The 13,649-nt window shown below is 46.3% G+C and overlaps 3 protein-coding genes across 3 annotated transcripts; all 3 read left to right on the top strand.

Annotated features, from left to right (window-relative positions):
- N7533_012004 (pentatricopeptide repeat-containing protein) lies at nucleotides 1–2,685 on the top strand (the record flags this gene model as incomplete). Its single annotated transcript, XM_057108654.1, has 2 exons — nucleotides 1–570; nucleotides 682–2,685. The coding sequence occupies 2 exons, from the start codon at nucleotides 1–3 to the stop codon at nucleotides 2,683–2,685; spliced, it is 2,574 nt and encodes an 857-aa protein (XP_056953755.1).
- A 7,373-nt stretch (nucleotides 2,686–10,058) lies between these two features.
- Nucleotides 10,059–11,721, top strand: N7533_012003 (xenobiotic compound monooxygenase, DszA family; the record flags this gene model as incomplete). The annotated part of the gene is made up of 4 exons (XM_057108653.1): nucleotides 10,059–10,172; nucleotides 10,241–10,429; nucleotides 10,484–10,731; nucleotides 10,794–11,721. 4 exons carry the CDS (start codon nucleotides 10,059–10,061, stop codon nucleotides 11,719–11,721), a joined length of 1,479 nt encoding a protein of 492 aa, XP_056953754.1.
- Nucleotides 11,722–12,041: 320 nt separating this feature from the next.
- N7533_012002 (Yip1 domain protein) lies at nucleotides 12,042–13,167 on the top strand (the record flags this gene model as incomplete). The annotated part of the gene is made up of 4 exons (XM_057108652.1): nucleotides 12,042–12,129; nucleotides 12,214–12,628; nucleotides 12,697–12,846; nucleotides 12,918–13,167. The coding sequence occupies 4 exons, from the start codon at nucleotides 12,042–12,044 to the stop codon at nucleotides 13,165–13,167; spliced, it is 903 nt and encodes a 300-aa protein (XP_056953753.1).
- Between the last annotated feature and the right edge of the window lie 482 nt (nucleotides 13,168–13,649).

Here is a 13,649-nt window from a genome sequence, read left to right as displayed (position 1 = left end):
ATGGCAAGTCAACTTCCGGTCTCTGTCCTGAGCAGAGCCCTGCGCACTCGAGAACTTCGTCCGCAGCTTGCGTTTGCTACCGCTAAATGCCTCGCACGAAGAGCCCTTTCACCACAAGTTCAGCGATCCTTCTCTTTGGAAACGTCTGCCAACGAATCTATACCATTCGAACATGACCCCGAGAACGAGACCGAGACCGAGCCTTCACCTCATTCGCAGCCGGCCCCATCGCCTCGCGGTCGAGACAATGCCGACGAAAACCTGGGGAAGGGCGACCACAAGCCCAAATCAAAGGAACAGACGATCATGGATATTGCCTCTGCGACGATAACCACTGGGTCCAACTTCACAAACAAGTCAATCGCGATGGAGTTGAAATGGGTAGCCGACCCCAGAGATCTGGTAGATCGAGTCGGGCGTCTCCTGAAGGCAGACAATCTGGCACAAGCTGCCGCTCTGACTCGAGAGGCACAGCGCAGAAAAATGAAATGCGACGGAGCGTGGAACCACTTAATGCGATATGCCATGGAAAAGCACCAGCCAGATGCTGCGTTCAAGTTCTACAATGATGTGAGTTGATTCCCAACCCTAAGCTCCCGCGAATGCCTTAGGAAGATATTGCCCGCCATTTTTACATTAAGGAGAATTTGTCACTGATTCAGCTCTTGCTTGTCCCTACAGATGAAAAAACGCGGCCAAATGCCAACCGCCAAAACGTATACAATTATGCTCCAGGGCTTCGCCAATCAGCCGCAATCTTCCCATCCTGCCAAATCGGGCAAGACCCAATCTCACCAGCTTGTACGACAGGCCGAATCTATATATCGATCGATCTTTTCGAAGCAGTCACAGACCAAACCCAACGTCATCCATTCAAATGCCATGCTTGGAGTATGCCAGCGCCATGGCGATATGGACTCTCTCTGGCGGATTGCCGGGGAAATGCCAGACGAAGGGAACGAAAGGCCAGACGAGAGAACATATAGTATCATTCTAGCTGCCCTCCAGCACTCTGCCCGGAGCGACATCCAAAAAATGGACGCCAGTCAGATCGATGAAATCATTGCGCGCCAAGACAAGATGATCACTGAAGGCAAGAGAATATGGGCTGACGTTGTCTTTCAATGGAGAGAGAATGGTCTGGAATTCAATAACCAGCTTGTGAATTCGATGGCCTACCTCCTTCTTGATGGTGTTCACGACAGCAATTTCTACGATATCTTCGCTCTGTACAACCAAACAATGGGAATTCCTATTCTTGTCAAGGAGCCGACAGCAAACATCAAAGCCTCTCGCCGACGAGCTGAACTCAAACTTATGACTGAAAACCGAGCCCAACATCATATCTCGCAAATGGATGGGCCCTTCAGACATGAGGATGTCCCATTTGTTGACGAAAACAATAAACGCATAAATCCAGATGCCGAGCGCAGCAAGATTGAAGAAGAGACATTGATAGAGGAAGAAGAGATGGAAGAGAAGGAAGATTTCGACTCGCTTTTCGAGCCCGTCGTTCCCGAACCCGTCGCCACCGAACCTGTCGCTACCGAGGCCGAAAAAACACAACTTGTTAAGCCCGACAACAAGGATCTCACCATGATTCTGACAGCCTGTTTCAATATGACTCAAGGATCTGGCCAGGGCCCAGAATATTGGAATTTCTTGACCAAAGGGCCAGATACACTCCGCGTCCAGCCCGATGAAGTCTCCACCATGATGTTTATGCGTCTCCTTCGTCAAACACGATCTAGCAAAATTGCCGTGCAAACAATTCGCGAGCAATTGCTTCCCGCTCGTCTTGCAGGTGGGAATGTTTTCCACGTTGCGCTCGCGACCTGCCGTCGTGACCGCCGCAACAAACACATTCTCGCCCTCATGAGTGAGCTTTTGGATATGTTGCGCAAATCCTGGGTTCTTCCCGACCCCCGAGTCCTCGAAGGGTATCAGAGCTTCATCGAGACATTGAGCGAGGATCCACAATCTCTCATGGACATGGACGGTCTGGGCGAAATTCCCAAGAATGCTACCTTGCAAGCATTGGGCAAGCATCTACTGACGAATCTGCGTCTGCAATCTCTGGCCACACTGCGCCCCCATGTGATCCAGCTTCATGAGGCTATCCAGAAAGGCAAGGTCGGCCGGAAGACCCGCTGGGATTCTCTTAAAGAAAAAACCGGACACAAAAAACAAACTAAGATAGACGGCTATGTTTGTCTCGGTATCTTGAATGAAACACGCAGAGTGATTGGCGAGACGCTCAAGTCTGAATACTCGAGATTCGTCCCCAAGGCCGAGCGGAAGATCCTTCTTGCGGAATCGAAAATGCTGAAGACGTACTCTGACTTTGCTACCATCGAGCGTGTACGGAACGGCTCGATCCACCCGACTCTGGAGCAGCGGATCGCTTTTGATGAGCAGCAGATGGAGCTTTTGCAGCACGATATGGAGTGGCTACCCAAAAGGAAGAATAGGCTGCGGAAACGGGATAGGTTTTTGGAGTCTTCTCAACAGCCTGAAGTTGTTGAATCCGAGATCAAGTCTGAATTTCAGGCCAATCCCGACACTGAGGCCAAGCCCGACACTGAGGCCAAGCCTGATGTTGAGGCCAAGCCTGATGTTGAGGCCAAGCCTGATGTTGAGGCCAAGCCTGACGTTGAGACCAAGTCCGATGAGACCAAGGTTTGAATCTAATTTTGAAGCTTCGGTTTCTATGAAGCCAAGACATATGTGCTTCCTGTACTATAATATTGTTTTCTATACCTGTACTATACTATTCGCATTGCCAGGTGGTCCGATGGCGCAGGGCGCTTGAATTTGTATATTAAGAGCATCTCATACACATCGCGAAAATACTATCGAACTTTCATTCCCATTCACAATTTCCTGTATTCTGTTAAAGGAACTAAGAAGGATCTTGAATACCAAACACTACTACTACTTCTTAGGTAGCACCAAGTCAGCTTTCAAGAAGCACCAACTACTAGTTAGTAGTTTGGAGATTCACGGTCTTGGCCTGAAGGCGTCAACCTCGCTGAAAATATTGCGCAGCTCAAGACATCTGATAAAAAATCCCGGCCTTGAAGCCAAGGCCTATGATCAGCCTCTGCGTACTCACAAGAATAGAAATGTCTAGGTGAGCTAATGCCCGGCCAATTTCCTGAGAGCAATCGTCAGCTCGTCTTCACTCCACTCTGTAACATGTGTTTTGGCCGCCCAGTCAGTACAAATTCTGCGGATCCCAGGCCAAGCCGTCTGCCCCTGATAATGATACGAATCCAAAACGAGCCATATATGAGCTTCCCTTTTGAGAGTGCGTTGTATAATAGCCCGACCGGCCATTCACGTTTTCGCATAATCTCAAGTGCCCCTGCCCGTCACGCCATTGCTATGTCTAGTGACACCTTGCATACACAGCGGACTTTATCTGTATCTCTCTGAAGAAAGACAAATGCAAATAAGTTGAAGAGTTATCCCGCTGATCTTTCTTTCACGGAAGAAACAAACATCCGATCTAATTCGGGGGAGCAGCCATCCATTGAACATGAGCGTTCCTCAACATCGCCGAAAATGGAATTACTTACAATGGTTCGTAGACTAGGATACAAAGAACAACGACGCCCCATTTCGAAGCTGGATCTTTTAATTGTTGCCTATGCTTTCCAAGCGTACTGGACCAAGTATATTCACCAGGCCAGTATCAGTACGAAGACCAAAACATCCTCTCGAAATTTGGACTGTTCCTACTCAATGGACAAATAATTCCTAGTATTCGGTCTCAAAGAGGATCTGAGCTTCAATATCCCTATCTAATATCCATCTTGACTGACGAAAACTGTGATCAGTTGGTAAACAAGTGTTTGTACCATAAATTACCCAATAACCCCTATATTTTCGCTCGTGACGGTGCTCGTCCGACTCGGATACAGGTCATATCAAAGAAAACACAACGTAATACTGTGTATATTAACAGACAGAATACTAGGCCTCTATTAGCCCGGACCATAGTTTATCCGACGCAAACCACCAATCGTGTTCCATCTCGGGCTCCGAAGTTCCACAAAAGATCCACCACACAACCCGCCCGTTGCTCAACCTTTATGAGTCACAAAAACGAACTTTATTCCACCAATCAACAAGCATGTTAGCTCAGGGGAAGAGCGCCGGGCTCATAACCCGGAGGACCCTGGATCGAAACCAGGACATGCTATTAATTTTTTGGGCTGTGAAGCCTTGGGGCTTTATAGATCAGTGATAAGGGGGAAAGTTGTCGAGTCTTGACGACACGGCGTTTCGTTGCCTTCCTCTGCTTTGCTACTTGCTTTTTTCTATTCTAAATCTGTGAATCTGCTTTGCTTTGCTTTCTAGCCTGCGGTGCGCTGAATGTTGACTCAACAAGTCTACTACTATATGACAGTCACCATAGGCGGCATGCGGAGATGCCTTATATTGCACACGACGTGGTTCTCTCACTATAAAATACCAATGATAGAATAGTAATTTATGCTACTATGGTTCTTATAACTATAGAAATGTCTCTTCAGTTAATGTTGATCTCAACTGATCTTTCCAATCGTCAAAAAAAGAGAAGTAAAAGGATATCTTGTTCTCACCAAGTTGAGTCAAGACAGCAAGCACTGGTAGGATTCACAATTCATTTGAAAAGGGGGTTATGCCCTTAGAAATTCAAGGCCCTCTCAGAATACTCCTCAATTTCTCTTTTGAGAAGGGGTCTTGTTCCGGGGTTGGACTTTTCCAACCTCTCTGGGGAAAGGCCCTTGTTTGACTATGTGATTCTCTGTGGTAGCTATATAAGGCATTAAAAAAGTCTTAACCGGAGTATATTACAAATATAAAAGCAAACAGAATCTCTATTGAGAGATGGGCCATGGCATTTTGCCAGGTTCGTTGTCAGGAATACTCTGGGCCTTGAGCGTGAGCTATAATAACCCTCTGTTATGGTCTTCATGAAGAGCCCTGGGTAGCTTTCTGTTGTAAAAAGAATACTTGTGGGAGTACTAGTCGGTGTTAATACAATAAACTTGAAGTTCCACCAGCATATAATATGCCGATTAGTGATTATAGTCAGATAATATTACCCTTGTAAGTGATATTCCTGGACTGCCTATAGCATATCAGGGTTCCTGGATCAATACTAATAATCAAGGGGACTTTTAAAGCCTATACTCCATCATAAGGCAGACCCTTATAGGAGTCATATAACTACTATCCAAAGTTGTGAGGGAGGGCCCCGGGGATAATCAGAACACTTTTTGTAGCTATCTCGTTCGTGCCTACCCCGGTAGTCTGTTCGTGTGAACTTTTCTTAGTAATACTACTATCTGGGCTTCATGATAGGATAGTATTTCCAAGCATCTATTCAGAGGAGATAAGGTGGGGAACCTTTTTAGGAACCCTTCCTGATAATTCCTATCACCTTATCTTCTATAGCACAGGTGCTACCTCCTATCAACCAGAGATTCCTTTTTATCGAGTAGGGGCTTAGGGTTATAAGAATGCCAGAGAGAAGAGGAGAATGAATAGAACGGAATAATCTCTGTACTGAATCTGAGCTAGAAGGACCTATATATAGGAGTGTGGACTGACAAAGCCTGCGCAACGGGACATCCGGGCAAACGCTGTCCTATGGCTCTGCTGCAGGCTATCCTGGCTCTGCATGCATGAGGCCAAACGCTCTGATGTATCCCGGGTCTCAGCAAAAATTTTATCAAGGACAGTGTGCTTCTTTGAGATCCTTCGCTTAGCTACAAAAATATCTCATACCGTGTGGGTGAAAAGAGCGGTACTCGAGCTAGTATTATCCTTTGTTGGAGTAAGTGTTACTATGGTCACCCTTTATATATTTTTCGTCCTCCAGCTTGCGACTATTACGGTCATTATCTTACCTAGGTAGATGATGTATCCCCGTCGATGATCAGGCAGAACTGGGCAACGTTGTACCTGAAGAACTTCTGATTTGAGCCTACAGCGAAAGTTATGAAATTACTAGTATACATGCTTTCAAAAAATCTTTTCAATATATCAACTTGAAAGATACGGCCTAACCACCCAAGGTGCTAGTAGTACTCCAGGGCTGTTAAGCGAATCTAACCGTAGGAAACTTAGAAGCTATAAGTAAGCGTACTAGGTTAGCTACCAGAGAAGATGTAAAATTTAGATTAATATTCCAAGGTTCCAGTGAGATGTGTATTTAAATAATAGGGCCCCAACCACAAAACTTTTGCTTAAAATTGATTAACACATATTAGGTACCACGAATCGGTTGCCGCTATGGAGCACCGAAGTATAGTATCTGATACACCTGGGATAAAAACCTCTGGCATCAGTTTTACGTTGACCTGAACGTATCCAATTTGAACTTGGAATCGGGTCATGGGGCGATGGCTTTTTACTTGAAAGAAGGACATATCCATGCCAGCAAATCACTCCCACCGCCATCAACTGCAGTCGAACCTGTTATATTTCTCAGCCGGACACTTGCCGTCGCAGAAAGAGACTACCACAGCACTAAACTTAATTTTCGTGTATAGTATACTAGTAGGCAGCACGGAAGCTGAAGTCATAGATTAAAGCACCGAAAGAGCCGCCAATTCTTTACAAGATCATATTTCCTCAAACTACCTTACAACATCATGATCTCTATCTACAGCATCCCCAGGCCGGCTAAACCTGCGACTAGTCCGAGAATCCCAATACTTGCAGAAGTTTAATATTAAGGTCTTCCATCGAGCTGGGATGCGAACTATGTTGCGGACGGTCAGTCGCGTCAACAGACATCATATCCAACACCTCCGAAACCTGATGAGGACAACGCATTGCATGCGTACGTCTATATTCGTAATACCTACCTCCAACCTTTGAGGGTGTGAGAACTCGAGGATGTTATGCAGCCACTTCCATAGCTCTCTTCTATAGCATATTTTGCACATTCTGCTTATTCCACACTAATCCGAAAGAGCACCCTGGGGGGACCTTAAGGATATCTCAAAAACCGAAATCGTGGGTGTGCCTGATGACTCATCGCTGATGCCAGAGAAAAAAAAAAAAAAAAAGAAAAAATACCATATATTGGTTCCGATCCAGAGTCCTGATGAGGCCATTTGCTACGTGGTCAATCAAAATAGGGCTTCTAGGTCAATCCCGTCATGTGAATTCCCATAAAGTTGAAGCGAACACTGAAGAGCTGGAAGAAACCGGCAATGGACATTAGCAGGTGAAGACTACTAGAGGAGCTGGATCAAGGCAATACTAGAGGAACTGAATGGCACAAATGTGTGTAGTTTGGAAAAAGCTCAGGCTGAAGCTATCTACACAGCACAGTTGGAACCGATGACTAAGCTATAGAAGCCTGACCCACCAGGCCCCTAAGCAATACATAAAAAGGATCCTATCACGTGATACAGAAGCCCTCAAATGCCGCTCTTCATTCCAAGTGGCTCAGACAACGCCCAAAAAAAATAATAGCATGTCCTGGTTTCGATCCAGGGTCCTCCGGGTTATGAGCCCGGCGCTCTTCCCCTGAGCTAACATGCTTGTTGATTGGTGAATCGATTTCGTTTTTGTGACTCATAAAGGTTGAGCAATGGGCGGGCTGTGTGGTGGATCTTTTGTGGAACTTCGGAGCCCGAAATGAAATACGATTGGTGGTTCGTATCGGATAAACTATGGTCCGGGCTAGCCGGACCCCAATATCTAATCTTTCAGACATATTTGACGTGATAAGAATATCTTGTACCCAACCAAATTGAAGTCCGAGGCCGCCGTTAAGCAATAACATCAAAGCCAATATTTCAACAACAATCTATTGTATCAAAGAAAAATAATGACATTATTAAGTATCTAGGTAGGATCTTTTAATTTGATTCTTTCTGTATAGTAATTGTATGATGTTACCGTGGCTCTTCCACAGTGCTAACATGCTGTGGTTTTGTGAACCCTGTGACTTTGTATGACTTATAATCCATGAAAAAAAATAGGGGATGGATTTCTCACTCTGTCTGCTAATGTATTGGTGATTAGATGAATTATTCAATTTATCTGGAGTTAAAGCTTACAAAATTAAGGGGACTATGTGTCAGATACTTTTACAAATATGAATATAAGAGGAACTTTTAGTGCTTGTGTAACGTGATCTAGTTGTCTGGATTTACTCTACCGCTGGCATTGAGCTATAAGAGACTACACTATTAAGGATTCTGCCTTAATATTTCCCGACTACATATATACTAATAAGGTAGCGCGCCAATAGAGATCCCGTTACATATTCAACTGGCTACGGGCGTTCGCGGAGAGGCTATAACCTGGCGAACTTTCCACAGTGTTGGTCGCAACTGGAACTTGAAGTTTTGGGCCGTTCTTTGGCTTAACTATTTTCTTCTGGAATAGAAGTCTTAATATACCTGGGCAACGACAGGTGGCTACCAGCTGTGGCTGAAGAGTCTCAATAGGTTCTCGACTAGTCGGTTGAATGAACTCGCCGCTGTTTCCCCAGTCCTGGGAATAGGGTTCTATACACTTTTCATATGCTTTGCATCGGATCCTTTATTTGGATCTGCTTGGGCTATTACGCTTTCACACACCTGGAACATCATTCAAGTTGGTCTTGTCATCCTTGTGGTGTAGGAAGTCCCGGAGGCAGCGGTATGGCTTGCCTTCTTCACCACATACTCGGTCGTCGCAATTTCAAGCTTTCTATACGGTTGGATCAAAAGCCAGTTGTGGGCCTCTTCTGTTCAATGAGCGGTGACTCTTGTCATAGTCAATATGATAGCGCAGTCGACTACAGCCTGGACCCCGCTGTTAGCTTTCAAACCAGTTGAAGGCTCGCTCTTTACAAAGGGGTCATCGTTTGCGCTTGGAAATGCAATTTGTTGATTATACTTGCACATATCGTTAAATTCTTCATCTTGAAAGAGAAGTAAGTTACCGAGACATCTTTTGCGAAACCGTGCCAGCCCTAATTATTATATCTTTAGGAAAACCGAGATTTCGCCTATATACACCTAGGTAGTCCTAGTGCTCACAGCTCGGATGGTTCAAGCGATTTAAAAACTGGCGCTCAGCAGAACCTAGAAATTGGAAAGGACAATCATCAACTATGATTCCGAGTCCTTGGTCGGCGGGATGGGGCCGTTGACCGGTGGTGCCCATTATCCATATTGTTTATTCCCAATAGAAAATAGTTTCCGTTTCCTTGAAGCAAACCTTGGAAGCTAGCACTTCGTTACTATCTTTCAGATCTCTTTCGTAGACTGAGATCGCTGTTTAAATACTACTACTACTACTACTACTACTACTACTACTACTAGTGGTACCTAGTTAGTGCATTATTGTTTTTCATATCCAGCGGAGCTCGGTTGCATTTAATTGGCAACAATCTATACCCTTGGATCTATAAGTACACACAAAGCGCGTGTGCTTACTTCTTTCTTATTTCTGGTCCTATTTTTACTTGATACCAATTAACATAAATGAGAATGCCAATTTCAAAAATTTACAAAACGGATACGACCGATACTAGGTCACGCCATCCCATTGTGGATGGTGAAATAGCTCTAGTGAGTCGGAGGGTTTGAACCCCTCATTTTATTTCCGTACTCCAATACCCACCTGAGTTATTCTAGCTAGATTTAGGATAGTGCCCATGCGATCCATTTCCTACGACCGGAATAGCTAACTCAGAGGGCAGATTCGGAAGCTGTTGCGTTCTCAGCGGAGATTATTGCGAATACCTCAGGTTCACATTAGATACCATCGGCGAGCGGGAAAATTCGAATTGCTTGAATGTTGCCCTTCTAATGATTCGGATGATTTCCGGGTAGTTGTTTGATCGTGAATGGCGTGAGATACGGGGTTTATGATTAAATGTCCGAGCGATGTGGTGATCAGCCAAGACTTCTTTCTTTATCCTCAGCCCTTTACAGATAGAATTACTCATACTTAGTCACGAAGTCTGACGATAGCAGAAAACTGTCAAGTTGTAGCATTCAAATCAGTGGAATATCGCGGATCGCCCAAAAGGTATCATTCCGAGTCGAGAGATGGGAGATATCAATGTGTCCAGCGGCCAGAATGGCGCTGGTAACAAAAAGCATATTTTGATCAACGCCTTTGATATGTCCACGGTTGGACATTTGTCTCCAGGTCAGTGGAAGGTATGTCTATTCCAAGGTTCAAGAAGCCACCCTATTAGGAACGCATGGCAATTTTCTGATAGACGTAGAACCCCAAAGATAAATCGGCTACAAAACGGACACTGGAGTACTGGATTGATCTGGCAAAGCTGTTGGAGCGCGGTGGAATCAACGCCCTTTTCCTCGCAGATACAACCGGGGGCTATGATACCTACGAGGGGAAGATTGACGAGTGTATCCGACGAGCTGCACAATGGCCCGTTACGGACCCAACTATTGTGAGTTGCAAAAGTGCAACCACATAGATCTCAAGACTTATTTGTTCCCACTAGCCCATCTCCGCAATGGCCGCCGTGACCAAGAACCTAGCTTTCGGTATCACAGCTTCTACTTCATTTGAGCAACCTTTTCTGCTAGCAAAGCGTTTTTCGACATTGGACCATTTGACCAAGGGTCGATTGGGTTGGAACATCGTCACCTCGTACAAGAAAGCAGCTTTTAAAGCAATTGGTCTTGACACCCCGATTGAACATGACGAGCGTTACGCACAGGCCGACGAGTTTCTAAGGGTACTTTATAAGTACGTATCGGCGCTCTTCTTCTGAGATCGGGCATTCCCAGGCTAACCAGTGGTTATCGCAGACTTTGGGAAGGATCCTGGGCGCCAGATGCGCTTTCACCTAACCCAGATGAGGATTCATACGTTGACCCTGACAAGGTCCGTCAGATCAATCACAAGGGAAAGTATTACTCACTGAATACACGCCATATTGTCGATCCATCGCCGCAGAGAACTCCATTTCTCTTTCAAGCAGGTACTTCACCAGCAGGCTCAGAGTTCGCGTCGAACCATGCGGAGGCAATCTTTGTCTCTTCACACTCACCGGAAGTCCTGCGACCAAAGATCGAAAAGATCCGCCAGCTAGCAGCCGAGAAAGGTCGCGATCCGCAGTCAATCAAGTTCTTTGCCACTTTCACGCCCATCGTGGGACGAACCGACGAAGAGGCCCAAGAGAACTATGAAGAGCTGAAGAAATATGCTTCAGTGGTTGGGGGTCTGGTGCTCTTCAGCGGGTGGACTGGCATTGATATATCCAAGATTCCTCTGGACCAAGAGATCACAGCGGCAGATTCTCTGGAAGCGAACAGGGTAACAAGTCTCCTGGATTCATTGGTCCAAACGAGCAAGGACATACCGCGCTGGACGCCTCGGATTGTTGCCGAAAAAGCGGCTATAGGTGGACTTGGCCCTGTAGCTATTGGAAGTCCTACGACTGTCGCAGATGAGATGGAACGCTGGGTTCGAGAGGCCGGTATTGATGGATTTAATATTGGTCATGTATCTACGCCAGGGACGTTTGAGGACCTGATAGAACTGGTCATACCGGAGTTGAGAAAGCGTGGGCTTTACCCAGAGCTTCCTTCGCCTTCAGATGAGCCGCTCACGGCTCGTGAAAAGGTGTATGGACGTGGTCAAAAGGAGCTTCGTGATGATCACCCGGCGACTCGGTATAAGTACGATGTGTATCAGGAGGAAGCACCTTATGTTGATGGTACAGAGAATGCCTAAATGTGACTGGGGAAGATGAGAAAGGGGAAGAAATGCATATTGATATTCCCAAGACAGAAGGCAGTACCAAGTAGAGTGTAAATACATTACCACATATTTGTATGGGAAAAGGCACGGGCCCTGGTAATATTACAGGCGGTGACCATCCACCCGCGGGCGACGTAATGCCACTCTAGCCTTTCCGGGACAGCTGGACCATCAACATTGCTTCAACTCTCTCATTCCTCCGGGCTTTGCTTCTTTGGATCCCCTCGTTACAGAGGTCATGCTCATATACTGAATATCTCTCAATTTTCGTCAAAAGTACCCTCGTGCAAATTATGGCTAGTGTACAACCGGGCCATTCACATGGCGACCTACACGACGACGACTCGCTCCTAGATGACGATCTGATCGAGGCAGACGATGGTGAGTGCTTCAAAGCCAGTCGCTGAACTAGTTGTCTCTCTATTCGACTTAGCCTTCTTTACTAACCCGCCACGCGCCCTGTAGCTATCGATGCCGATGACCCCCTACATGATACCTCCGACACAGCCCCTCTACGAGGCAACATTGAAGCGGACAATGGCTCGAGAGGTGGACGGGCCTCTGGATATGGCAACTACCTGACCACTTCGATTCCGGGTGAGGACCGCCGCGCGACCCAGAACACTATTGATGAGAGTGTCTGGGCCACCCTGTCGCGAGACTTGATCGGCGTTGGTGAGAAGATGCGCCAAGTGCTGTGGCCTAAATATCTGCTTGGTGGAATTATGCAGCGTGGTGGCGGTGGTATCAACGATGCTGCCGAGAGAGGCGAGGCAACTGGATTTGGTCGTAACCTGCGCGGGCTCGTGGGACGCTGGCCGGATGCCGATGTCGTCCTGCAGGGTGGAATGAGTGATGGATTGCGTGATTGGGATCTCTGGTACGTGGGCCTACACCTCTGCTTGCGCATGGTACTGGATTATAAACTGACGATTTATATCTGTGCAGGGGCCCTCTGATTTTCTGCTTGGTTCTGAGTCTTTTCCTCTCTGTCGCGCACGGAGACCAGTCGTCAGTGGTCTTCTCGGGAGTTTTCTGCATCGTGTGGCTTGGAGAAGCCGCTGTTACCCTTCAGATTAAACTCCTCGGTGGTAAAATGTATGTTGGATTCGATTGTCACCTACATCTGATGTGCCCAAACGATGCTAATGCGATATACCTCCGTCTAGCTCCTTCTTCCAGTCAATCTGCATTATCGGCTATACACTATTCCCCCTCGTCATTGCCGCTCTCCTTAGTGCCCTCGGACTTCCTACGATCGCCCGAATTCCCGTCTACCTCGTGCTTGTAGCGTGGTCTCTGGCAGCAGGTGTCAGCATATTGGGCGGATCTGGAATCGTCCGTAACCGCGTCGGCATTGCGGTGTATCCGCTATTCATGTTCTATATTGCGATCGGATGCCTTTGTTTCATTAGTTAGAGGACAAGATGTGCCATACTCTCAAAGTCAAGAGGAGCTTTTTGTTTCTCGTTGTGAGATTGAAGAACTAACTCCAATGGTCACCTCCCACCAAGGATTCCCGAGTTAAATTGCGATTAGCACTTGTACACATATTCAATCAAATGTTATTGCCAATTTCAACTGCTTGTGAAAGTGGCTATTACCATACGTCGTGGACCTTTGGCTAAAGGCTTTCTCGAGTCAGCCATAAGTTTACTACTAGTACTACGGATAGTACTACGGATGTTGATCTTTAAAATATAGTATATGACTGCGTACTCGACTCGAACAAGGTCCAACTTGAAGTGTTTATTGATGTGTGGCCTTGGTCTTAGCAATCACAGACGTGCATAAATACTGGTACAGATCTATATACAAAGGGGCAAACAGCTTGGCAAGTCAAATTGGAGGCTCTGGGCTTGCAGCAAAAACACCCCACTCAGCATTTAGAGGAAATTAAG

The sequence above is a fragment of the Penicillium manginii genome (assembly GCF_028828005.1).
Source record: "Penicillium manginii strain IBT 31320 chromosome Unknown utg000009l:1.0-3297300.0:1.0-3298630.0, whole genome shotgun sequence".
In the NCBI taxonomy this organism is placed as follows: domain Eukaryota; kingdom Fungi; phylum Ascomycota; class Eurotiomycetes; order Eurotiales; family Aspergillaceae; genus Penicillium; species Penicillium manginii.
Note: the sequence above shows the minus strand (reverse complement) of the source record. Positions and strands in the feature narration are given on the sequence as shown.